This window comes from Pristis pectinata, chromosome 4, assembly GCF_009764475.1.
Source record: "Pristis pectinata isolate sPriPec2 chromosome 4, sPriPec2.1.pri, whole genome shotgun sequence".
Classification (NCBI taxonomy): Eukaryota; Metazoa; Chordata; class Chondrichthyes; order Rhinopristiformes; family Pristidae; genus Pristis; species Pristis pectinata.
Window position 1 is genome coordinate 59,786,133 of NC_067408.1, and position 27,915 is coordinate 59,814,047.

The 27,915-nt window shown below is 40.2% G+C and overlaps 1 protein-coding gene across 5 annotated transcripts in view; it reads right to left on the reverse strand.

Moving 5' to 3' along the window:
* Positions 1–41: 41 nt before the first annotated feature.
* Positions 42–27,915, reverse strand: part of ap1s2 (adaptor related protein complex 1 subunit sigma 2) — a 53,488-nt gene continuing 25,614 nt past the window's right edge. For 2 of the 5 annotated variants that reach the window (XM_052015311.1, XM_052015312.1), the window contains exon 5: positions 42–7,212. In XM_052015311.1, coding sequence (XP_051871271.1) covers positions 7,165–7,212 — 48 coding nt within the window. In that variant the 3' untranslated portion in view covers positions 42–7,164. Of the gene's footprint in view, positions 7,213–9,618; positions 12,797–15,333; positions 15,435–27,915 lie in introns of those variants that run through there. The other 3 variants (XR_007956294.1, XR_007956295.1, XM_052015314.1) reach the window with 3 other exon arrangements.

Below are 27,915 nucleotides of genomic sequence, written 5' to 3' on the forward strand. Positions count from 1 at the left end.
AAAATCTTAGTATCTTGTTAATAAAGTTAGGACTCTTGCAGTAACTGAAGATGAACTTTATTTCAAACATGAAGTGTCAATGTGGATCATATAGTCAGCATAAACTCTTTACCCATTTCTTCCTCATTCAGTATACACTTTATGAATGTTTACTGGGACAATAGCACCAAACTGATATGCCAAGTAATTACATTGCCTAAGCAGGAGCAGGTTATTGCCAAAATGTTTTATATTTTGACCATAGCCTACTTAGTATATCCAACATGAGATTTTACACCATTCTGTAAATTTGAAATCTAATACCTGAAGTCTGTTTTGCTTCTTTATACAATGGGATTTGCAAAATTTAATGTTATTTATCCCAATGCAATTGTCAGTAGTAAGGCCAATGGCAGTAGTGGGGAAAAGTTGTGGAATCTTAGAAAAGATGCAATTATAGAATATCAGTGAGTTAACAGGAATGGGCAAAGACAGCATAGGTTTATAAGAGGAAAGTCATGCTTATCTATTAACAACATCGTCAATTTGTTAAGAAAGAAAAAACAAGTTAGAGTGGGCAGATGGATGGCAGGTGAAATTTAACATGAAAGGATATGGAGTTATAAACTTTGGTTGTAAAATACAGGAAGACATTATATGAATGATGATGGATTGGAAAGAGGGACGATGCAATGAGATTTGGGTGTTCCTGTATACTAATCACTATAAGCAATTAGGAAGGCCAATCCTCTATTGACTTTTATCACAAGAGGATTTGAATTCAGGAGTAAGGATGTCTTGCTGCAGTTGTCCAAGGCCTTGGTACACGCCATCTGGGAGATGTACGTGCAGTTTTGGTCTTGCCATAAAGGTTCATAAGACTAATACTTGGCATGATGACATGATGAGGGGAAATTGGGCCTATGTGCATTTGAGTATAGAATGAAAGAGGATCTTGTGGAGACCTATAAAATTCCAACAGGATTGGACAGACTAACTAGAGTGTTCCCAATGCAAAGGAAATTTTAGACAAAAGGGAGGAAACCAATTTTAAAGAACTGCCACAGGTACCAGGATAATCTATAAATCCAAACTTATTTGGTGAAATTCTGGAGCATGTCTATATCAGAAAGGAGGAAGTGTTAGAAATATTAGAGCACACGAGGGTGGATAAAAGGGCAGTAGGGATAAGCCTGAAAACTACAGCTCGGTGAGCCCGACATCAGTGGTAGGGAAATTGTTGGAGAAGATTCTGAGGGACAAGATTTATGTTCACTTGGAAAGGCAGGGACTGATTAGGATGAGTCAGCATGGTTTTGTGCAAAGGAGATTATGTCTCTCAAATGAATTTTTTTTAAGGGGGTAACTAAGAAAACTGTTAAAAGCTGTGGTTTATATGGAGCTCAGTAAGGCTTTTGACAAGGTCCTGCATGGTAGGCTGGTCCAGAAGGTTAAGGCACAAGGGATCTGAGGTGTTCTGTGCTGTATGTTTGATTCTATGATTATTAAATCTTTACATGCATATGAAATTATCAATAGCCAATAGAGCTGCTGCCTCAGTTCCAGCAACTCAACTCTGACCTCTGGTGCTGTGTGGAGTTTGCATGTTTGCCTTGCAACAGCTTGTGTTTCCTTCAGGCACTCTGGTTTCCTCTCGCAGCCCAAAGATGTGTAGGTTGCAAGGTTAGTTGGCTCCTATAAATTGTCCCTAGCGTGTAGGTGCATGGTAGAATTTTTTTTGGGAGGGTTGGAAAGATTTTAAGGCAACACAGGGAAAATAAAAATGCATTAGGGAAGGATTGGTGTAAAAAGAAAAAATGGGTGCTTGATGGTTGGCATGGGTGCAGTGGGCCAATGTCTGTGCTGTCTTTCAATGATCATTAGTCGTCCAAGCAATATTCCATTCCAAATAAGTTGTTGATGAATTCCTGCTGTAAAAAAAAATGCAGGAAATACACTTTTACTTCCAATCCTGTGTACTGCATTCTGTGCTCATAATGTGGTCTCCTCAATACAGGAAAAAGCAAGCAGATTGGGTGACCACTTTCCAAAGTATTTGCATTCAGTCCATGGGTGACCCAGAGCTTCCCATTGCTTACCACTTTAATTCCCCATCCCACTCCCACTGACCCACTGGTGATCATAAGGCCCAAAACAAATTAAGAAACAGCATGCAAAGACAGGGAGCAAGGAAGGCCTGATAGTCTAAACTGCATTTATTTTAATGCAAGAACCCTGACAAGTAATGATGGATTGGTATATGGGACTGGGATATTATTGCCATAATAGAAACATGGTTGAGAGGAGCAGGACTGGCAGCTCAGTGTTCCTGGGTACAGAGAAGGTGAGAGAGGAGGCAGATCTGGGAGAAAATCATGACAGTACTTTATTCTTGGGGGATCATCCAGTGAGGCTATATAGGTAGAAATAAGAGGGGAATGATCATTTTAATGGTATTATACAATGAGCCCCCCCAATGGTCCATCAGAAGTAAAGGAACAAATATGTCGGGAGATCATAGATAGCTGTAAGAATAGTAGGGTTGCAATAGTAGGTAATTTTGACCTCCCTCACATTGGCTGGGTCTGCCAAAGGATTAAATAGGGCAGAATTTGTTGTGTCCAGGAAATTCTCTCGAACAATATGTAGATAGCTCTACTGGAGAGGGCAGCACTAGACTTCCTATTGGGCAGTGAGGCAGCTCTTTGGGACCAGTGACCATAATTCTATTGGTTTTAAAATAGTTATGGAAAAAGATAGGACTGGTCCACAAGTTAAACTCCTAAATTATATGGCAAATTTTGATAGCTTTAGTCAGGAATTTGCAAAGGTTGATTGGGAGAGGTTGTTTACAGGTAAAGAGACATCTTGTAACGGAAAGCTTTTAAAAGTTCAGGGTGGCATAATCCTGTTAGAGTAAAGCACAAGGCTGGCAGGATTAGGGGACCTTGGTTGACAAGGGACATTGAAGCTCTGGTCAGGAAAAAGTAGGCATATGTCAGGTATAGGCAGCTAGGATCAAGTGAATTCCTTGAGTATAAGGGATACAAGAGGCCTGTGTGCCACAGGGATAAGCACCAGGTCCCCAGTTTGTCATTTATATTGACGATTTGGAATGCAATGTTCTTAACATGGTTAGTAAGCACGCAGTTGGCACTAAAATTGGTGGTGTCGTGGAAAGTGAAGAAGGATCTAAAACTGGGGCAGTGGGCCAAGGAATGGCAAACAGAATCTCAGACAAGAGAGTGGTGTTGCATTTTGGTCAGTTAAACCAGGGCAGGACTTGCACCCTGGAGTGTGTTGTAGAACAGAAAAGGGGTACAAGTACATTGCTCCCTGAAAGCAACACAGGTAAACAGGATAGGCACACTTGCTTTCAGCGGTGGGCATTGAGTACCAGAGTTGGGATGTCATGTTACAAACATACCAAGTCATTGGTGAGACCACAGTATTGTGTGGGGTTCTGATCACCCAGCTATAGGAAGGACATCATTGGGTGGCTAATGTTGTTCCATTGTTTAAGGGTAGCAAGGACAAGCCAGGGAACTACAGGCTGGTCAGCCTGACATCAGTGGTGGAGGGAATTCCGAGGGACAGGAAATACCAGCATTTGGATTGACAGAGTCTGATTAGGAGCCATCATCATGGTTTTGTGGACGGAAAGTTGTGCTTGAAGAACCCTTCAGGGTTTTTTTTTGAAGAGGTAACCAAAATGGTAGATGAAGGTAGGGCAATGGACATTGTCTATCTGGACTTTAGCAAGGCCCTCACCAAGGTCCCACATGACAGGCTGGTCTGGAAGGTTAGGTCCCAATGGAATGTAGGGAGAGCTAGTTAAGTGGATTCAAAATTGGCTCAGAGGTAGGAACAAGAAGGTGGTGGCTGAAGGTTGTTTCTTGGAATGGAGGCCAGTGACAAGAGGTGTGCTGCAGTGGTCGGTGCTGGGACCCTTGTTAATTGTTACATATATAAATGATTTGTATGCGAATACACAAGGCTTGATCAGTAAGTTTGCGAATGACACGAAATTAGGTGTTGTTGATAGTGAAGGTTATCATAGATTGCAGAGCGATCTTGATCAGTTAGGTAAATGGGCTGAGGAGTGGCAAATGGATTTCAATACATAAGTGTTCTATGACTCTACAAAGCTAGAAAGGGTGCAGAAAAGATTCATGAGTATTTTACCGGGTCTGGAATCCCGAGTTAGAACCTAGAACAGTACAGCACAATACAGGCCCTTCAGCCCACAATGTTGTGCCTCACCTAAGACCTCACCCCTTCCACAATTCTCTTTATTTTAAACTCCTCCATATGCTTATCTAGCAATCTCTTGAATTTGACCAATGTACCTGCCTCCACCACCACCCCAGGCAGTACATCCCATGCCCCAACCACTCTCTGGGTAAAAAACCTTCCTCTGATATCTCCCTTGAACTTCCCACCCATTACTTTAAAGCCATGCCCTCTTGTATTGAGCATTGGTGCCCTGGGAAAGAGGCACTGGCTGTCCACTCTATCTATTCCTCTTAATATTTGTACACCTCTATCATGTCTCCTCTCATCATCCTCCTCTCCAAAGAGTAAAGCCCTAGCTTCCTTAGTCTCTCCTCATAATGCATACTCTCTAATCCAGGCAGCATCCTGGTAAATCTCCTCTGCACCCTTTCAACACTTCCACATCCTTCCTATAATGAGGCGACCAGAACTGGACACAGTACTCTAAGTGTGGTCTAACCTGAATTTTATATAGCTGCATTATTACCTCGCGGCTCTTAAACTCAATCCCTCGACTTATGAAAGCTAACATCCCATAAGCTTTCTTAACTACCCTATCCACCTGTGAGGCAACTTTCAGGGATCTGTGGATATGGACCCCTAGATCCCTCTGCTCCTCCACACTATCCAGAATCCTGCCATTAACGTTGTACTCCGACTTGGAGTTTGTCCTTCCAAAGTGTACCATCTCACACTTATCCGGATTGAACTCCATCTGCCACTTTTCAGCCCAGCTCTGCATCCTATCAATGTCCCACTGCAATCTTCGACAAGCCTCAAGAAGCTGGGACTTTTTCCTCTGGGGAATAGGAGGTTATGGAATAGGGAATATGACCTTATAAAATCATGAGTGGTGTAGATTAAGGTGAATAGTCACAGTTTTAGACTCCCCATGGTAGGAACGATTTAAAAGGGACCAGAGGGGCAACTTTTCCCCCCACACAGCGGGTTGTGGTAAATGGAACAAGCTGCCAGAGGAAGCTGTAGAGGCAGGTACAATTACAATGTTTAAAAGACAATTAGACAAATACATGGATAGAAAAGACCTAGGATATGGGTCAAATGCAGGCAAATGGGACTAGTTCAGATAGACATCTTGGTCAACATGGACAGATTGGGCTGGAAGGCCCACTTCCATATTGTATAACTATGATCATGTTCTTTTGTCTGTGTTCTCACTCTCCGCTCCCATTTCACTCAATGATCAAATAACCTTGTTTACAGTTTATCCCCATGGTCACTCCAGTTATAACCTATCGGGGCATTCTCCCCCACCCCCTCCCCCTGACAGCTTAAGCTTCTTTTCCTCCTTCCCAGTTCTGACAAAAGGTTTTCAACCTGAAATATTAACCTTCTCTCCCCACAGATGCTGCCTGACCTGCTGAGTATTTCTAGCATTTGCTGTTTTTATCCAGCTATCCAGAGTCAGCTTTGCTCATTACTGTCCTTTTGACAAACTGTTGTATCCTTTCACTGTTACCACTGCGCTCCAATGGGATCTGTAATAATTTTTTGGTTAGACGGGTTATACATCAATTACAATAACCGAAGTAGACACATTCTCATAAGAGAATCCGTTAACGACCCAAGTGAATGAATCTGCAAGCCATCTACAATTACAAAGTGCAAATTAATTAGTCTATGTAAAAAACACTAAAAACACTGCTTTGTTTTAATCATAAATCAGTTGCTTAATCTCCAAGGTACAGCAGATTTTTTTGTTATATATATATATAAAAGGACATTTTAATTCAGTGTCTTGTACATTCATTGTAATACTTTCACTCCCATGTTCATTAAGACAAACCACTGGACTATCACACACATTACATTAAAGACTGCCTGAGAGCTCATATTAAACAGCTAAAACCTACTACACTTTTGCACAGTGACCAAAAACATTTAAGCAACTGCAAACCAAGTTGATCGACCTGATTTGACTTGAGGGACAAGACTTTTTGCAAATAGACTAATTGTTGAGTAAATCACAACAAAACCAACATCATTTTATGGATAAAAATGTCTAGGTGAAATAATTACAGGATATTTGATGAAGAACACTTGTAATGGTAATACTACTTACTGAACAGATCCCAACAACACTGATCAGTGTAAAATGAAGCCTCGGCAATTAGATCTGATGTGGGGCAGTGATGCCAGATACTAAACCAGTGATTATTCCACATCATTGAAAATTGTCTTTTAGTCTTACATGATTACAGCACATTGTAGAATTAAATCCCTTTCATATCCCTTGTATTGCATCATGATCACAGTCATCCTTAAAAGGCAATGGTTTTCCAATACTCGAGTTTTAGATTAAAAGTTCAAACAAAATTTAAGTACACAGCTGTATAACTTTGCCAATCTAAAAATAGACTGCATTTTCAAACCAATAGCTGTTGACATTGGCTGCTTTGGTATGGTGAATTTTAGATTTAAAGCACAGAGATTGAAATGTTTGTACTATATACAAAATCCTGACAGTTAACCATACTCCAAGAGGAGATTTTTTCAATTTAGCAGAGAACAAAATATTCATTTACATCAAAAGGGAGTTAAAGTCATCCAATTCCTCAAGCCAGCAAATGAAAAACATTGGGGGAGAAGCCAGCTCATTCGCAGCTTCTCTCATACACATTGTAATTGGTCATACTAAAACTTATCCTGCATTTCATTGCATTTTTGGGAAAAAAAGATTCTGCCAACCTCAACTTAAGCTAAGTCTCCATTCAACTCATATTGACTTCAGTTTTCCCTTGTCTCAAGCATAATAAATGGCATGTTCAACTAAACAAATCACAAAAATCCAAAGGGGCAGCATTGTACAACATTAGCCATACATTAACAATCAAAGCAGTGAAATCTAATTTTGAATATTTGGGGGCATCATTCACTTTAACTGAAGACTTATGTCAGTCCAATTTCTTCAAGTACGCTACGAGGAGTCTCAGCTTCCTGCGGAGGCAAAATTAAACACTTTGGTAATCGAAACTAAAGAATTAGCACTGGAGTCAGTACTCAAGAGGTAAAAGAGAAAGATAAAAATGGCCAAATACAAGAGCAAAACATTAGTCAAAGACTGTGCATTTGAGGAAGCCATGTTTCCAGTTGCAAAAATGTACCCGTCTTCCAATTTCAAGGGTATTTTCTCCCATTTAATGCAATGCAGCACCAACTCCTGAAGTAGATAGGCAGGGAAGTTTCTTATTCATAATCAGGCCTACAGGAACTATAAAACAGCAGTGTGTTGCAATTTCCTATTAGTTTCTCTCCACTGAATCAGGGTCAGGTTTTCGCTTTGCACTTTCCCCACTCATGATCCAGCCAAGATAAATCTAGGTAAATGAGGCTCCAGTGGGCCAGTGTATTCTATATGCTGTAAGATAGATGTGACAAAAGACCAAAAGGTTTTCAAACACAGCAACATTTTACAAAGTTATTCAGAAGGGGCAAGGTGTGATGAATTTACAGGCAATGTATAATTACAACTTACTTTGACATCCTAATTAGGGGTGTGGCAAAAGAAAAAAGAAAAATTGTAAGCTTTCAGCAGATAGATGGAAAGCATCGTTATCAGTTATCTAGACTAATTAGCATCTCAACAGTTAACTTTGTTTCAGTCTGAGGTGGAAGAGATGGTGAACAGCGCGCACACTCACATGCCTAAGGGGGCAGCAAAGAGGAATATTCATAGGATCGCATTCATTGAATGCTCACTGTCTTTTACATCTTCGCGTCTTGAATATAACAGTTATACTATTTCAAAAATGGCCATTGCAATTGCAGTAATTATCCTCAGGGGGAGGGGGGAGAGACGGGGGACATTTCTTTATGACACAGAAGACAATCATTTAGCCCATTCTGTCTTCAAACCAATCCCATTCCCCCATTTCCCTGTGATCACCCACACCATCAACTCTTTTACTATCCACCTTCACCACAGGTAATTTACAGTTGCCAATTAACCAAACAGACTTTGTGGGAGGAAACTCGAGCACCTGGGGGAATCCCATGCAGTCACAGGGAAAACATCCAAACTCCAGACTGCACCCGAGGTTAGGATCGAACCCAAGTCACTGGAGCCGTGAGGCAGCAGCATTACCCATTGCACCACATCAAGACTAGCAAATATTTTTTTTGATGACAATTTAAATAAACAGTTGAGTTTATACACCCAAAATGTTGAGAAAGTGGATTTGCAAATTAACAGTGCAAAACATTAGAGGAAAAGAACACAAGCTTGCAACTCATTATCTACAAAGCACTTCTACAGGGGCAAAGTCAGCCTAGGTTGCTCTGAAGAATGGTTTGGCAGGCAATAACCTTTTTACCCAGTCACCAGATGAATATACAGCTAAAACAGTTTTGCTCCTGTACATTTATGTTAGCCAATTCTTCCTTATGGTGACGAAGGAAGATCATGAATATGGGAACACCAAGTCAAAATTAGAAGATGGGAGTGCAGGTGCTACTAATGAAAACTGGAGGAGTGAGTGGCTAAAGTACATCCACTGCTGAGCAATCTTCCAAATGTCAAGTCAAAATCACCAATATGTTTAGGACACGAACAAATCCACAGTATTAACTACACTGGATATAAACTGCATTAAGAATCATTACCACATTGGATATAAACTGCATTAAGAATGATTACCAAATTGAAATGTAACCAACAGCAGAAGAAATTAAAGATCTTATAGAGAATTGCTTTATTATTATGTCAGTCTTCACAGTTTAGTTATTTTTAACCTTTTGCCAAGTAATCCTGATGTGCAAGTACAGTTAACTTTCCTACACGTATCACCCAAGGTGATTTGTATACTGGAATAGATTGAAATGCTCTTGCTCAATTCATCATGAAATCATACTCCAGCCCAAATTGCAAATTAAGATACCAGAATTTATAATATTGTTGCAATAAATTATAATCCTAATTATTAAAATGGTAGGTCAGATGACAGAATTTAGAGCCAGATGCAGAAATTAAGCAAATGCTGCTTGGAAGACAACACTAAGTAAATAAAGAAAAAAATTGTTTAAAAATCAGTGTGGTATCTAGTCAAAATTGAAGCTGAAATTTAAGGGAGTAAAATAACCAGCTTAAGTCAGAGAAACAACCCGATATTTGTACTGGAGCCAAATCTTGGATGGCCATAAAAAAGTGCAGAATAGATGCAGACATAATGGAAACTGCTAAGTGACTCATTAAACAAGGCTGTTTTTGAACCACTGGCTTTCAAGTTAGTTATTTACCATGACTTCTTTGCAATTTTATTTTTACTAATCAGTAGAACACCTTAAATATACATCAACTATTAGAAGTTTGAATAGATAGGAAATATAGCCACAGGAAACAACATTGATGCATGCAGGAATGTTTTATTTATAATGTGCCAGAAACGTGCACTTTATAGAACACGAGCTCAAAGCAAGCTTTTTTTTTTTACAATCACAAATAAAATCACAATTTCAGTCAGCTTAATGCATAGCAACAAAAGCCATTCAGAGCAGAATGCAAAAGCAAACATCAGTGTAAAATATGCACTAAACTACTGAACTTTGATAAAAGTATTGCTGCCTGAAATATGTGTCTTTGTACATCAGACTGTGTCTACTATTTTCTTTCGCCCCTATCCACCAATATGAACAGCACTACTTGGGTCCAATGTGAAAACACACTGATGCAATCATAATACAAATACTTACTGTTAAATATAACTAGTTTCTGAAGCAGAAAATACAAACTAGGAATAATCAATGCTTCACTGAAGAACAGAATATGGAAGTCTACAGAAAGTCAACTGATGCTTAGCAAACATTATATTTAATGGACATCAGTCACTACTGAAGTGATACGATTTAGTGTTCATTCAATTAGCTGAGGGTTTCATGTGAATAGGCAGTCTATAAATTTATAGAAATAAGATTTCAAGGCCACAAACCACTCCCTTATTTAAAATGGTGGGATTGGAGCCCTCCAAATCATCCATACAAAAACAAGCTGAACTCGACATACTCATAGGAGTGGAATGCAGTAAAATATGCATGAGATTTTCATTTTCATGGGTTACCAGTTGACAGACTTGCCTGAATGACAGCCTGAGAAAGGAAAGCACGTATGGTTGGATTTCCTGAACGGCAGCAGTTGTTAGAACAAAGACAAATTGAAAAGGCAATAATTCCCCTTGAACTAGCTTTAGAGTTAATTTGGGCAAACTCTGTATCCAGATAATTTCTATGCCTGGGTGGCAATTTCAAAGACATGAATGTAGAAGATTTATTCACTGCACATTCCAATTTTTTCAGGTTTCAAAAGATGGGGTTAAGTTTATATTGTAATGACTGTCAAGCTGTCAAAATGAGAAATCTATCTAATTAGTAGATGCACCACCGCTACAATATCCAAGTACCAAGGATATTAGTTAACATAGCTACATAATACAAGATGTGTACAGTAGGCCAGAATGTTTCCTGCCACTTGGATACTGATTCCTTTTTTGGGAAATTGGAATTTAATACTTTTGTTCCATTCAGGTCCAACCTAATGCTACCTTGCACAGAAAAAGTTGAGGAGGGAACGAGGAGGAAAATGGATATCTCCTGTCACAGGACTTCAACTGGAACCTTATTACCAACTTCTTAAACGTGTACAGGTCTATTCTGAAAGACTGGAGATGAAATACAGCCCAAGTTGAGCAACACCAGACTGCCATTCTTACTATTGCAGCTCTAACACTGATCATTCTCTTTACCTTTTGCCTCAGCACTTAGCCCTTCAACTTTTTCCTGACGCTTTAGTCACACCACCTTGTGAACCCCTCTGTGGCAACTCACTGACTACATTAGTTTTCATTGTCCATCCACGTAAGAATATGCACTTCCTCGCCCAACCACATTGGTAAAAGTGGAGAAAGTAGAGGGAAAAATTGTGAAGTATCAGGAACAAAATGTGAATAATACTGCAAAATTAAACAAACACTAAATTGGCTGGCAGTATAATTTATGAAGTCCTCCATTAAAGCAAAATACATTGCCCAGCTTCATATTTCACCCAATAAACATCAAATTGCTTTGGGATTAAAAAGGTCAGAGCATAGTAACTTTATTAAAATTTAAACTGTGTGAAAGCCAATTTGGATAACATCATTCCTAACAACCAAACCCAAAGAATAGAATGCAGGTGGCAAATACTACAGCTGATGTTACACCATTAAGCAGCCTAAACTTGGGTTAACTGGGACTTGTTCTCTCATTCTGAACATACCACATAGACAGTGGTCCAACTTACATACACAATGATGCTCAAGAGGGAAGCAGAACATTGCTCACTGTTAAGCTTTGGTGCTGGTCAAGCAGTTGTTTCAAAAATCTTTTCTCCAACAGAAATAATTTGTACTGCAATGATACATGAAGCACCAAGCACAAAGACTTTGCACTGGGACTGAAGGTGTGAGATGGCCTTGTACTTTTTAAAATGGCACTGGGAAGAATTCCAAAGTTATGACAAGTAGGAAAAAAAGTTCATCTCTAATATTATGATACACCATCACTGGAGGGTAAAAAGAATCCCCAGCATGGCCTTATTTTCCCCCTGAAAAAAACAGATATGGAAAAAACTGTGGTAAAAGTCATCTTTCTGCCCCTCATGATACCCTGAATCTACTCTTAAGTATGTATGGTGTTCATTAACCTCAAGTCAGCAAGCGTCTCATTTGCTGTACAGATGGAAAACAAGTACTGATTGCAAATCATGTACTGATTTATGGAATCAGCAGGTTAGAACTCTACTTCAACATTAACCTCAAATGTAGTCAGTGGTTGTTTACACACATGAAGAAATGATAGGAGTTTGCAATAACTGAACATGTCAGCCCCTTATAATTGCACAGGAGTGAAATGGATTTAAACCAGCCTACATTTTGATCAGCTTTTCTTTACCCAGCTGGTATAATCCTAACAAGGAACGAACCATTACATAATTAACAAAGCTGTAACTAGTTACTTTTGTGGTCTAGGACCACCAGCTCTGATTTCATCTATAACTGAGACCTTTTACAGGCATCATTTACCATATTCTGCATGCTACCATATTGCAATTATTAACTATGCGTGAGCGACAGTTTCCTTCAATAAAATTGGTATTAAATTTAGAGTCTCAGGTTTTCAGAGATGTCCAAATATAGCAGTATCAGACCTGCTTGATGCACATTAAAACAAGTGTTAAACCCAACTGGTACAGACCCAAAGTCCAATTGAGGCATTAAATCCAATGCAATTAATGTAGCATTACAATTAGAAGTAGGATAGCACAGAACAAGGTTAAAATGAACAGAACACAAACATAAATAGGACACCAAGATGCTAGATGACAAAGTGCTGATGTTCCCGTTACATTTAATTATTTGTATAACATTCATGTGAACTTCAGAGCCCAGGAAAACATTCCAACAGCAAGCAGACACGGTCACCTCCTCTGATTCACCACGCAAGATGGGCCAAGGCATTAATATACAGGAACATTAAAATATTCATGGCGTGGCTACAGGGGAAAAAACAAAATGCCAACATCTTCTAGTGGAAAAAGCATGCAGACTTTATTAAAAAAACACTTTAATGACTGTGGGATGAAATTCAGCGTCAGTATAGAAACGTATGGATGTTAAATCCAAATCCATATACAGAATGCTGAAGGCTGTTACCACAATTTCAAATTGGAAAGCAAAATGCAGTGTATTAACTGAGAGCCAACAAACAAGAACATGCTGGAACAAAGGTGCTGCTTTTTTTTACATTCTACAAACACAGCTTACATTGGTTAAATGGGAAGCAAATCATCAACAGAAAGAATGATCAAGCAGTTATTGGCCACATTTACATTTCAAAGACATTGATAAGAAGGTACAAGGCATTTGAATGGCAAAAGGAAGACTGGGGAACAGTAAACAATATCTCAATTTTCTTCACCATCGCAACTTCATACCAATTTCAAATAGTATCACTTTAAAATGCAACTTGTCAATGAGCTACTGAAGAAGGTGCAGGGAAGTTTTACTAGACTGGTACTAGAACACAGAAGGTCATAAATATACGGAGAGACAAGCCAGAATTGAAGTCACTAAACCATGAAGTAGTTTGATAGGATGGACATGCTGACGGTTTTCCCACTGGTAGGAATCCAAAACTAGGTGGCCATAATCACAGGACAGTCAACAGGGCATTCAGGCAAATTTTTAGGTGGGCCTTGCTACAAGGAGTGGTTGAAGGAAGTAACAAACACTTATGGGGAAGCTACATAATTACAAGAGAGAAAAGAATAAATGACTAAGCTGATAACAGCAGGTATTTGGTGTTTGAAAGACCTTGTGAAGCATAATCACCGGCATGGACTTGATGGAATAAACAGTTTGCTTTGGCTCCATCAATTCTTGTAAAAACATTCAGATCATCCAAGGAAGTTATAGAGTTTAGTGTTCTAAGTGGAAACACAAAAGACTACAGATGCCGGAATCTGGAGCAACAAACAATCTGCTGGAGGAACTCAGCAGGTCAGGCAGCATCTGTTGGGGGCAGTGGGTGGGGGTGCAGGGTAGAACTGATGCAGGGTTTCAACTCGAAATGTAGATGATTCCTTTCCTTCCCACAAATGCTGCTCAACCCGAGTTCCTTCAGCTGATTGCTTGTTGCTTAGTGTTCTAACCGTTGTGGACCCAGTCATCTCAGCTCCATTGAAGGAAACAGGAACAGGGTATAAACATCCAGATGCAGAGGCACAAAGACAAACCCAAAGAAATAGTCAAACCTCAAGCAGCTGTTTACCCAACACCACCCAAGTCCTTAAAATGGTTAAACAATAGTGAGAATGGCTCTTACAACTCAAAAGTAAAGAGGTTCTGCAATTTGATGTCCCACTAATAAAAATCTGCAATAAAGAGAATTTGTTCTTTCTGTTACTATAACCCTGGTGCAGGTTGTATAGATAAGTATACCATGGAGCATGCTGCCATTTGTGCTAAACCTGGATTTGATTTTGGTAAATTTTGCCTTGTGGGGAATTTGCTTCTTGAAGAACAAAACTTCTTTAGAGACCAAATAAAATGCAAGATCAGCTAGACTGAAAGACTCCCAGAACAAACAAACTTCGGCAATGAGAATTTTAAACTCTGTGCCTTGTCCTTTTAATCCCACAAATCTACAGTTTAAACAGGATTACAGTGAAAGACTTCCACCACTTGCTCCAGCCACACCTATTCCCACCACAATAAGCCAAAGTATCCTCGTTCAACTTCAAAGGGTTCTTGAAATACGGTCAGGCTTATCAACAAGACCTACATTTTGTTTCGAGACAAGACATCATACACACAAGACAATTCTGAATTAAATAGTAGCAGAAAATATGGGAAAGGTTAGGAAATAACTTCAAATTCTTTACTCTGCCTAACATTAGAGTGCATGTTAACACAAAGGGTACAGAATTACTCTGGAGATATTCCTTTTAAATTAAGGAAACAAGAAGTCAGCAATAGTGATTTTTATCTCCAGCTATCACAATATATCAAAGCCAAGTTCAAGATCACTCTCCAATTCTCCACTTAAATGAGGCGTTTCCTGTTCAACACTCAAAATGGGAAAACGGTTCAAAACTATATTTTACACACAACAACCCAGCCTCTCCTTTTTGCACCAACACTTAAAGAACAAGATCTTCTGTAACTTGTACAGATCCATGTGTAGCCATTTCAGATACTTGAATTTAATATGCTAATGTTACTTTATGATAATGTTAAAAGGATGAGAGCGCTTTTTTTAAACAAAAAGCCTGCAAAGTTAAGCATTGCCTTTTAACAATGTTAGCTTCAAAAAAACAGAAGCAGCACCAAGACACCACATCACTGCAATCATGCAAATTTCAATTAGGACCAACCCCATCACCAGCTATTTTGGTTCAGAGTGGTTTTACTTTCAACTTTTCCCTACATCAGGCAATTTAGCAATTAATGCCACGGCAATTTTGCAAACGTGCATCATTCATTATGCTTCCAAATTATACCCATGCCACTCAAATGGGAAAATAGTTACCAATGGTCTGGATGGGGAGTCATAACAGGCCAATAGCCTAAGATTTCTTTCAATCATAAGATATCGTCAGCTGACAAACTTCCCCAGTCTTCATTTTGGTTCTAAAACACAAAATTAAGCAGCATGTGAGAATTAACAATTTTCCTCTAATACATCTCTGGAACAGGAGTACCATTATCAACACAAGAAAACAATCTCATACAGTTATAGATCATGCAAGACATGGTTTCCTTAATAGCATAGCTGCAACTGAACTAGTCTCCAGCAAGATAAATCAGAAGTCATTATTTCATGTTAGTGCTAGAAGTTATCCTATACATTTTTTATTTCATGGTATACATGTTACAGTACTACCAACTAAAATCAAAACATGAAAAATACATCTGCAATCTGAACAAAAGTAATTCATCAATAATTATTTTTGTAAATTCCAAATTGTGCACATTGATCCGCAGCCTTATGCAAATACCCTGTCATCTAGAAAATAAAAGGCGACAGTACTAGAAGAATGAAAACATGGAACATTGGGTTGGAATCACCACATAACAAACCCAAGGATTTCGTTTCATGCAAACCATCTGACATCAATTCTGCACATTTCATCACAGAAAAATATGGCAAAAATCAGCAAAGATTCAAGACATATCAGGTGGACACACTCAGTTCACAAAGACTGATCAAAAGATAGTTACACTGCAAATTTTAGGCCAAAAAAAGTGATTCCAGGATCCTAAGCAAGTTGCAGCTCATACAGTTTACATAAAATAGCAGCCTTTGTTAGAAAGGCCTCAAGCTCAGAGTAGAAGGCAGAACCACTTGCCAGTGCACTGCTGTGTCACTGAAGCTCAGGTGCAGAGGTTTGACCAGTATGGTCTGACCAGAGTTCTATAGAGCCTCAATATCACGTCGCGGCTCTTGAACTCAATACCCCGATTAATGAAGGCCAACACTCCATATGTCTTCTTAACAACCCTATTGACCTACATGGCAACCTTGAGGGATCTATGGACGTGGACCCCAAGATCCCTCTGTTCCTCCACACTGCTAAGAGTCCTGCCATTAACCTTGTATTCTGCCTTCAAATTCAATCTCCCAAAGTGTATCACTTCACACTTATCTGGGTTGAACTCCATCTGCCACTCCTCAGCCCAGCTCTGCATTCTATCAATATCCTGTTGTAATCTACAGCAACCTTCTACACTATCCACACCACCACCAGCCTACCACAGTCAGAAAACTTACCAACCCACCCTTCCACATTTTCATCCAAGTCAAAAAAAATCACAAAGAGCAGGGGTCCCAGAACAGATCCCTCAAAGTAACCTTTGCTGTACATCAGCCCAAACCACACAGCTTCAAATATTACAGACTACTGTGGCCTTTTGTTTCCTTTAAATTTAATGGGGTAAACAGCACCACTCACACAGACTGTGAGCAAATAATGCAAGTCAACAGAAAATATGTGTGTGATAGTTAGGTATAAATATGATTTAGGAGAAAGTGACCCACAATTATAGGTGTAATGTAACTTTGAAAACGTGGTAGAAAAGGGAAATCACACTTTTACTCAAGAAGAGAACCATTTTCAGACCGTATCACTAGACCCACTGAGCTGGAGGTAGAGTCATAAAGTCATGAAACAATACAGCAGGGATACAGGCCCTTCGGCCCAACGTGTCCATGCTGAACATGGTGCCCACCCATCTAGCCTCAATTTCCTGTGTTTAGCCCATATCCCCCTAAGCTCCAGCCCTGCATGTACCTATCCAAGTGCTTCTTAAATTATACTATTGGACTTGCCTCAACCACTTCCTCTGGCAGCTCGTTCCATTTACTCACCACCCTCTGCATAAAAAAAGTTGCCTTTTTAAATCATCCCCTCTCACGCTTAATCTATGCCCCCTAGTTTTAGACTCAGCTACCTGGGGGAAAGACTGCTACCATCCACCTTATCTATACCCCTCATGATTTTATAAACCTCTAAGATTACCTCTCATTCTCCTACGCTCTAAGGAATAAAGACCTAACCAACTTCTCCATATAACTCAGGCCCTCTTGTCCTGACAACATCTTCGTAAATCTTCTTTGCACTCTTTCCAGTTTAACCACATCTTTCCTATAACAGGGTGACCAAAACTGTACACAGTACTCCAAATGCGGCCTCAACAATGACTTATACAACTTCAACATAATGTGCCAACTCCTATACTCAATGCCCTGACTGAAGGCCAGCAGGCTAAATGCCTTTATCACCGTTGTCTACCTGTGATGCCACTTTCAAGGAACTATGCATTTGCACTGTTCCTTTACACTCCCTAGTGCCCGACCATTCATAGTACAAGTCCTATACCGGTTTGACTTTCCAAAACGCATCACCTCACATTTATCTGTATTGAAATCCATTTGCCACTCCTCGGCACACTTCCCTAACTGATCAAGAACCCCCTGTAATCTACCATAACCTTCCTCACTATCAACAACCTCCTAATTTTGTGTTATTTGCAAACTTACTGATCAAGCCTTGCGCATTTGCATCCAAATCATTTATATAAATAACAAATAAGGTTCCCAACACTGACCCCTGCGGCACACCACTAGTCACCAGCCTCCATTCCGAGAAAAAACCTTTAACCACCTCCCTCTGCTTCCTACCTCCAAACCAATTTTGAATCCATTAACTAGCTCTCCCTGGATTTCATGGGACCTAACCTTCCAGACCAGCCTACCATGGGGGACCTTGTCAAAGGCCTTGCTAAAGTCCAAACAGACGACATCCACAGCCCTACCCTCATCTACCTTTTTGGTTACCCCTTCCAAAAGCTCTGAAAGGTTCACCAAGCACAACTTTCCATACACAAAGCCATACTGAATCCTCCTAATCATATTGAGTCTATCCAAATGCTGGAAGATCCTGTCCCTCAGAAGTCCCTCCAGTAACTTCCCGTCCACTGATGTCAGACTGACAGGCCTGTAGTTCCCTGGATTGTCCTTGTTACCTTTCTTAAACAACAGAACAATATTAGCCACTTTTCAGTCTTCGGGAACTTCACAAGTGGCTAACGATGAAGCAAAAATCTCCCCAAGGGCCTCTGCAATTTCTCCTCTAGCCTCCCACTAAGTCCTAGGATGCACTTGGTCAGGCCCTGGGGATTTACCCACATTAATGTGCTACAAGACTGCAAATACCTTCTCCCTGGCAATACAAATATCCTCTAAAACATCTTGACTAGTTTCACTTATCTCTTGAGCAACCAGAGTAAACAGAGGAGAAATATTCATTAAAAATCCCACCCACCTCCTGCGGCTCAAGACATAGGTGGCTCTGCTGATCTCTAAGGGGACCTACTCTCTCCCTGGTCACCCTTTTACTCTTAATATAGCTATAGAACCCCTTGGGATTTTCCTTAACTTTACCTGCGAGATCCATCTCATACTCTCTCTTTGCCCTCCTGATTTCCCTCAAAGAATATTCTTAATCTCTTTATAGTCATCAAGGGATTCACTCGTCCCCAACCTCCTAAACACAGTGCATGCTCCCTTTTTTTTCTTGACCAGAGGCTCAATATCCCAATGTTTCCTAAACTTGCCAGGTTTACCCTTCACCCTAACAGGAACATGCTGCTCCTGGACACTTGATATCACACTCTTAAAAGTCTCCCACTTGCCATTCGTTCTTTTCCCTTCAAACAGGTTTACCTAATCGACCTCTGCTAGATCCTATCTAATTCCCCCAAAATTAGACCTGCTCCATTTTAGGACCCTAACCTGTGGGCCTGTCCTATCCTTTTCCATCACCATCTTAAAACTAATAGAATTATGGTCACTAGTGCCAAAGTGCTCCCTGACTGCCACTTCTGTTACTTGCCCTACCTCATTCCCTAACAGGAGGTCCAGTATTGCACCCTCCCGAGTAGGGCCCTCTATATATTGCCTCAGGAAACTTTCCTGGACACATTTCACAAATTCCACCCCATCCAGGCCCTTAACACTCTGGGTAGTTTAGTCAATACAGGGGAAATTGAAATGTCCCACAAATACAACCCTATTATTCTTACAACCATCAGCAATTTCTCTACACACCTGTTCCTTGAGTTCCCACTGACCCTCCCTTTCTTGCTTCTAAGTTCTATCCATATAGCCTCACTGAATGATCCCCCAAGAATGTCATCTAAATACTCCTTGCTTACTTGTACCTCAGATCCGTATCCCGGAATATTGAGCTGCCAGTCCTGCCCTTCTTTCAGCCATGTTTCTGTTATGACTATAACATACTAGTCCTCAGAGCCAATCCTGACTCTGAGTTTGTCTGCCTTACTTGTTAAACCTCATGCATTGAAACAAATGCAATTTAACTTGGTATTTCTTTCCCTGCCTTTACTGTGCTCCTGGCTCTCCTGATTACTAAACTTGCTCTTGCTGGCTACTGCTGACTTGCTTCTGCTCAGTGTCCCACCACCCTGCTAATCTAGTTTAATCCTTCCCATGTAGCACTAGCAAATTTCCCTGCAAGGATATTGGTCCCTCTCTGGTAACCCATCCCTCTTGTAAAGGTTGCCTCTACCCCACAAGAGATACCAATGGTCCAAGAACCCGAATCCCTGCCCCAGGTCCTCAGCCACTAATTCATCTGGTCTATCCTTCTATCTGACCTCACTAACACATGGCACTGGGAGTAATCCAGAGATAACTACCATAGAGGTTCTGCTTCTTAACTAACTCCCTATACTCATTCTGCAGAATCTCATCCCTTGTTCTCCCCATGTCGTGCATACTAACATGTACAACGATTTCTGGCTGTTTTCCCTCCCACTCAAGAACTTTCTGCAGCCACTCAGAAACATCCTTAACCCTGGCACCCACAAGGCAACACACCATCCTGGCATCTCTTCTGCGGCCACAGAATCTCCTGCCTGTCTCCTGTCTATTATGAAATAATATAATTTTCTGATTATATTATAATATTATATGGATGCATTTTGAATAAAATAGAATTTATATCAGAATCAATATTCAATTCAATGGCTCACACATGCATAGTATGAAAATAAAGAAGAATGCCACAGGAAAATTTAAGTACAAGGAAATATTAATCAGTATCCAAATATGAAATGGACAGAATAGAATTGCATCTGAAAACAAAATAGTGGATATACAGGAAGTCTGAATTCAACAAATCACTCCACAGATCTGTGAGCATTAGTGGATAGAATCAGCAAATGTTTCACATCCATCACAAAAACTCTTCAGAACTAAAGAGTTTGAAATGACAGGTTTTAAGTTAGTATCCGAGCAAGCCACAGGGCTTTTTTTAAAAAAAAAGAGCAGAAGAACAAACAAATGGGAGGCAGAAAATTGAGGAAGAGGGTGTTGGCAACGAGAAGAAAGAAAAAGGGTAAATGGAATAGCAGAATCAATAACAGTTATCAAAAAATGGGGTTAACTTTGACATTGCTAAACCCCAAAAGTTGAGTCTACTTACATTGATTTCCCAATAGGCCAAGTGACAAATAGTTAGAAGCTTAGTCATGTTCAGAGACTACTAACTGGTCATCTAACCTGCATCATCTCCACAATGTACAGAAGACTCAATTGTCAAGGATTGCAAATTTCAAATACTGTTGGATCCCAATGCTCCAGATCCTTATTCCCCTTCACTTACTCTGACTCAGATCTCCTGCCAAACTAATCATTTGATAACTAATCACTAGCCCTCAGACCCAAATGATCAGCCCTCACTAGAATCTGTTTCATTCCTTTACTTCAATAATTTGAGCTCCATGCAACCCTACTGCCAGAAGACTTCCCCTTCAAGCAGCAGGCTCTTCCTCCCTTCTACGTGGATCTCTCCATGTAGCCTCAACCTCTCTTAACTTTTTCCATTGCAAACTGTTAGCACAGCCTGGTTCACTTCAATCTTTCAGCTCTGCTCACTTCCTCTGACCCATCTCTGGCTGAATTTCCATCATTTTATTCTCTCAGCTCCAACCACAATATTATCTCGAAAATTGCTGGCTTACAGCTTTCTCCTTTTATTTTACTCCATCCGCTCCCCCGGTCTTAATCACTCCCAGTCTACGTTCTCAACTATTCTGCCACATGGCGCTGATGCAAGCTGGCGCCGGAGCGTGGCGACACGTTGCAAACTGGTCTCTACAGATCTACCCATTACTTTTACTATAATCATTCCACACTTTTAAATTTCACTATCCCTTATACAATGAGATGGACTATGACCTCACAATCTACCTTGTTGTGACCTTGCACCTTATTGCCCTGCACTTTCTCTGCAGCTGTGACACTTTGTACTGTTATTGTTCTTACCTGTACTACATCAATGCACTTTGTACTAACTCAATGTAACTACACCGCGTAATGAATTGACCTGTATGATCGGTTTGTAAGACAAGCTTTTCACTGTACCCTGGTACAAGTGACAATAATAAACCAATACGTACTGTAACCATTTCCAAGCCCAACTGTCTGCTTTGACCATGGTCATCTAATCTTTCTGTGCACCCATCCTTCACCACATTCTAATGTTACATTTTCACATTTTGTTATTGCATCAAGGTTTCTTCCCCTTTATTTTACTGCCATCTGTCTTCACCTTCTAACTTCTACAGTGGTTGAATTCAGGCATTTGTACCTCCACTTGGAAAGCCAGAAAATGGCGAGCTTGGGAAGCAAAAAAATTGACAGTGAATCTCATCTCATCCACAGAGTTATGGAGTCATTCAGCATAGAAACAGACCCTTCAGCCTATTGCATCCATGCCAACTGTCAAATACTCACCTATACTAATCCCATTTCCCAGCACTTGGTCCATAACATACTATGCCTTGGTAATTCACCTGCTCATCCAGATGTTTCTTAAATGTCGAGGAGTATTTTTGCCTCCACCACCTGCTCAGGCAGGGTGTTCCAGACTTCACCTAGAGGGCAACTGAATTCTTCCTCAAATCCCCTCTCGACCTCGTACCACTTACCTTAAACTTTTGCCCTCTGGTCTTAGACACTCTGCCAAGCAGAAAAGCTTCCTGTCTACCCCATTTATGCCTCCCATAATTTTGTATACTTCGATCAGGTCCCCCCTTAGCCTATCTAGTCTCTCCTCATAACTGAAACATTCCACTTCAGACAGCATCTTTGTGAATCTCCACTGCACCATCTCCACCTCAAAAAACGTTGGTACTACATGCATAATTTGGAAAACTTGTAAAACTGGCATATATCAAGTTAACGAAAACAAATAATTGTCTCACCATCCAGGGAAAGAGCTAAAAACCTCAGAGCAAGGCAACAGAAGACAGTGGAAGAGATTCAAAGCAAACCTGCTGCCATAGTGATAAAGGGGAAGACTGCCAAATCTAGATCCCCCTGGATGATAAGGTGTATAGGGCAAGAGAAGGCAGAAAGAAAGAAGACTATGTCAGACACCAAGAGCATAATACACCAGTAAGCAGAGTAAAATTAAAAAGAAATTAGGAAACCAAAGAGAGGATATGAGAAAATACCACCAATTAAAGAAAACAAAGATATTTTATGATTCTAAGTACATTAAGAACAAGTTTAAGCAAAGCCTACAACCCTATCAGGGACCAAAAAGGTAATTTAGGCATGAAGGTAGAGGATGTAGTTAAGGCTCTTCATGTCTTCATTAAAGAGGGAGATAATGTTGCTGTTGCAGTAATAGACAGACAGGTGTGAAATATTAGATCAATGCACATGGTTTGAGGGGAAGTATTAAGGATTTAAACATTTGAGAAAGTGGATAAATCACCAGACCCAGATGAAATACATCCAAGTAAAAGCAGCAAGAAGAAATTGCAGAGGCTTCAACTTCAATTTTTCAATCCTCCTCGGCTACAGGAGTGGTGCCAGAGGATTGTTGATGTACTTATTATTTAATGAAAAGAAAAGGGACAAACCAAGTAATTGCACACTAGTTGGTTAATCTTCAGTGTGAGCAGGTCAATGGAACTCTTTCTAAGAGACATTATGAGGGCTCAGATTAAAATCAAACTAGCTTACGTACCAGTGATCCTTTGAGCTATTTTCTAAAAACAAATACTGCAGATGCTGGAAATCTTGTATAAAAACAGAAAATAATGGAAATATTTAGGTCAAGAAGCAGCTGTGCGGAGAGAAACAATTAATGTTTCAGGTCTAATAAAAAGCTGTCAACCTGAAACCTTAAGGCTTCTCTCTACATATGCTGCCTAAGCTGCATTCTGTTTTTATTCGAACTATTCTTGAAGTACATCAAATTATATCTTATCCTTTGTTCCTCATCTCCAAACTGGGCTCAGAATTATTAATAATATTAATGTGATACAAATCACAAACAGTTCCATTGCCAGGGAAAAAAATATACTTTTGCCTTGACTAATTCATAAAAGGATAATGCATGTATCATTTAAAAAAAATGTTACTGCAGTTGTCCAATGTTTCAGTTCACCAAATCCAATGCCTGTAACTAGACAGTTGAGAGACCAGAACTCGCTGTAACTATTGAGTGGATAATGTTGAGAGCATTACTCCAGAGCAACTAAATTGTGATCAGATTAATTTTCTTAGAATAGTGATATTTTGCCAAATTCAGAAACAACATTTCTATTCAGCATATGGAATAGGGTCCTGTGCATAATCAAAATAGAGTCAGAGTTACACAGCAGGGAAACAGGCCCTTTGGCCCAACTCATCCATGCTGACCATGGTGTCTTTCTGACCTAGTCCTATGTGCCTACGTTTGGCCCATATTCCTCTAAACCTTTCCAATTCATCAACCTGTCCAAATATCTTAAACATTGTAACCGTACTCGCCTCTAACACTGTCTGGCAGCAAGTTCCATACACCCAACCACCCTCTGTGTGAAAAAACTTGCCCCTCAGGTCCCTTTTAAATCTTTCCCCTCTCACCTTGAACCTATTGTCCTCTAGTTTTAGAAAACCACACCTTAGGAAAAGAATTGTGACCATCCATCATATCTATGCCCCTCATGATTTTATAACCCTCCATAAGGTCATACCTCAGCCTCCTTTGCTGCAGGGAAAATAGTCCCAGCCTTTTCAGTCTCCTTATTGCTCAAGCCCTCCAGTCCTAGCAACATTCTTGTGAAGCTTTTTCTGCACCCTATCTAGCTTAATCACATCCTTCCTATATTACATCAAACAGAACGGCACACAATTTTCCAGGTGTGGTCTCACCAACATCTTGTACAGTTGTAACATGATGTTCTAACTCTTGTATTCAGTGCCTTGTCCAATGAAACAAGCATGCCAAAGCCTTCTTTACCACTTTGTTCATCTGTGTTGCCACTTTCAGTGAACTATGTGCTTGTACCTCTTGGTGTGTCTGTTCTACAACACTCTCCAGGGCCCTGTCATTTACTATGCATGTCCTTCCCTGGTTTAACTTCCCAAAATGCATCAGTTTGCCCTTGTCCGAGTTAAATTCTATCTGTCATTTCTTGGCCCACTTTCCCAGTTCATCTAGATCCTGCTGTAACCTTAGATAACCTTCTTCACTCACCACCACACCATCAATTTTGGTGTCATCCACAAATTGACTAATCATGGCCAACTCCATTCTTTTCCAAATTGTTAACATTGATGACAAGCAACAGCACCAATACCTGCGGCACACCACTCATCACAGCTGGGATCTCAATTAGGATGAATGTCCCAAAAGGGTATGATTGCTAAATTTGTTGATGACACAGTTGTGAAGAGGACTACAAGGAGGCTAAAAAGGGACAGACAGGTTAAAGGTCAAAGATCCAGCAAATGGGGTACTATGTGGAAAAATGTGAAATTGTTCATTTGGCAGGAAAGTAAGGAACTTAAAAAAAATCTGTATGATAAGAAATGGCAGAGCTTGAGGTTTAGAGAGACCTGGGTGTCGTAGTTCATGATTCACAAAAGGCTAGCATGCAGGTACAACAAATACTTAGGAAGGTTATTCTTTGGTGCTGGGGGAAACTGAATACAAAATTCAGTTGACTGGGGCATTGGTGAGACTACATCGGGAGTAACGCACACATTATCGATCTCCTTATTTAAGGAAGGATAACAATGCATTGAAAACCATCACAAGGTTTAATGGATTACTATCTGGAATGAAAAAACAAATCAAGAACTGCAGAAGCTAGAAATCTGAATAAAAAACAGAAAATATTGGAAACATTCAGCGGGCCAAACAGTGGAAAGAGAAAGTGAAGGAATCCTTTATGGGATCTGGGAAGGAAAAAAAGATTAGTATCAAGCTGCAGATAGGATGGGGGTCAATGTTAACATCTAGTCATCTCTGTCCAAATCTGTCCCTATCTCTCATGGGGAGAGGTCAGGGAAGCCCTGGGGAGAAGCTGTAAATGAGGTCTTTTGGCCAATGGGTTAATAGTGGCCTCTAAGGAGAGAAAACATGGCCCTTTGCTCACAAAAGGAATGACACGAGGGCAGTTAGAGAGTGAGAACACAGACAAAGTACGAGTCACAACAAAGGGCCAAGCCTGGTTCTCTCTCCCTAACAGCTCTACATTAACCATCAACCAGATGGCCTCATTAACTTCTTCTCCCCATGACAACCCTTGCCTCGGTCACCCACAACATTGCGCTTATCCTATTCCACATCCTCACAGCAGCTCGATATCAGCTTATTTTCTGTCATTCCCAGTTCTAACGAAGGGTGCTTGACCTGAAACATTAACCCTGTTTCTCTTTGTTGAGGGTTCCCAGCATTTTTGGTTTCTGAAAAGCTGGAACAGCCAGCGCAATCTTTTCTGCTTAGACAACCTTACCACGCTTATATCCATGAGAGCTGAGGAAAATCAGAGGGGACTTGAATGACCTCAAGAGATGTGATATTTCCTTTTGTGAGAAAATCTAGATCTAGGGATTAATGTTCAAAAATAAGGGGTTGCTGTTTAAGACACAAAGGAAGATAGTACATCTTTGGAACTTCTTCTCAAAGGACAGTGGACAGAGTCTTCAAATATTTTTTAAGGCAGAGGTAGTCAGATTCTTGACAAACAAGGGGTAAATGTGTGTGTGCATGCACATGCGCGGTGTGGGGTGTTTGGCTGGAATGTGGGATTAAGATTACAATCAGCCATGGTGTTATTGAATAGTAGGGCAGGCTCAAGGAGCTGAGCAGCCTACTCTTGCTTCTAATGTCCTCCACACGTCAAAGAGCAACACATTTTTATTTTGACACAGCACTTGAATTTTAAAGTGCTAGTGAGACACTAAATGAAACTGATGTGAACTGACAAAGCAGGGCATGACACTGATGTACAATTTCACTGCATACTGAGTGACATTCCTGAAAACACCCACGCAAACTTCTCAGAGGTCAATCAAAAGGAATCTACACAGGTCACAGACATACCAATGCACATCTTCATGCCTTCACACACCAGTAGACTGACACAACTCATGAGCAGGCTGCTTGCCAACTTCCCAAAAAAAATGGCATATGCATGGGAGAAGAAAGCAATAGAGAGATGGGCTCTGGGAAATGATCAGGAACACCATACAAAACAAATTCTGTTTTCCCCACACGGTACAGTGAAGGTTTCTTTAAGATACAGTAGCTGGCCAAAAACCATTCGTGCAACAAGCAGAAGGGCTTGACGCATGGATCACACTCTCCAGGTGCAAGCCAAGCTTAGATTAAACAATTCTGCCACTGAAGACTTTTGACAATCTTTAAAGATTTAAATTTTGTATTTGGAAGGAATTACAATCAAAGTACTCAAGAGAAGATAACACAGTACCACTCTCAGATTAATATAACAATTAAGCCCAAACAAAATGAGATTGACCTCTGGTACAAATTATTCTTTGGCATTCAAGCATTCAGCATATTTCCTTTATATCCAAGGTAACATGGAAACACTAAGAGGCAGCATGGGCACAGCTGTGTGGCAACAGATTTTTCTGGTGTTCCAACACAATTCATTGAAGAGCTGCAGTTACATTAATCAGAAAACTACACCAAAACAAAAAAAAATTAGAAAGAACAAAGACACTCAGTAATCAACAGTTGCATCTTTGAAAAATATGCTCCCTTCTTACATTCCTTTCAGTGCACTGAAAAGCTCAGTTCTTGTATTCTTCACAACCAATTTTGAAAGCAAACAAGAGATCAATCAGGTTCTCTTGTCTGTTCCAAACTACACTCAGTCCTGATTAAGGGTTAAAGTGTCAAAATCCCACTGCCTCCACAGACACTGCCTGATCCACTGAGTTCCTCCAGCAGTCTGTTTATTTTGCTCTTATATGCATCCTGGTTCTTTTTCTTATAATAGAAATCACAATTCTGCACCCAGAATCTAGAGATGAGGTTACTGAATTAGACCATTAAATTAACCATTAAACAGGTTCTCTTCAAAATAATTTCTTACATTCTCCAGACCTACTCTAGAATTGTTCACCATGTCTAGCCATCAACATTCCACTGCTGTAAAGTACTATGCAATCTATACTTTGTTAAAGGCAAGTATGAATGCATATAGTCCTTGTAGCTCACTGTTGACTTTTCCATATCTTTTCAATCTTGTATAGGTTAGTCTCTGGTCTAAG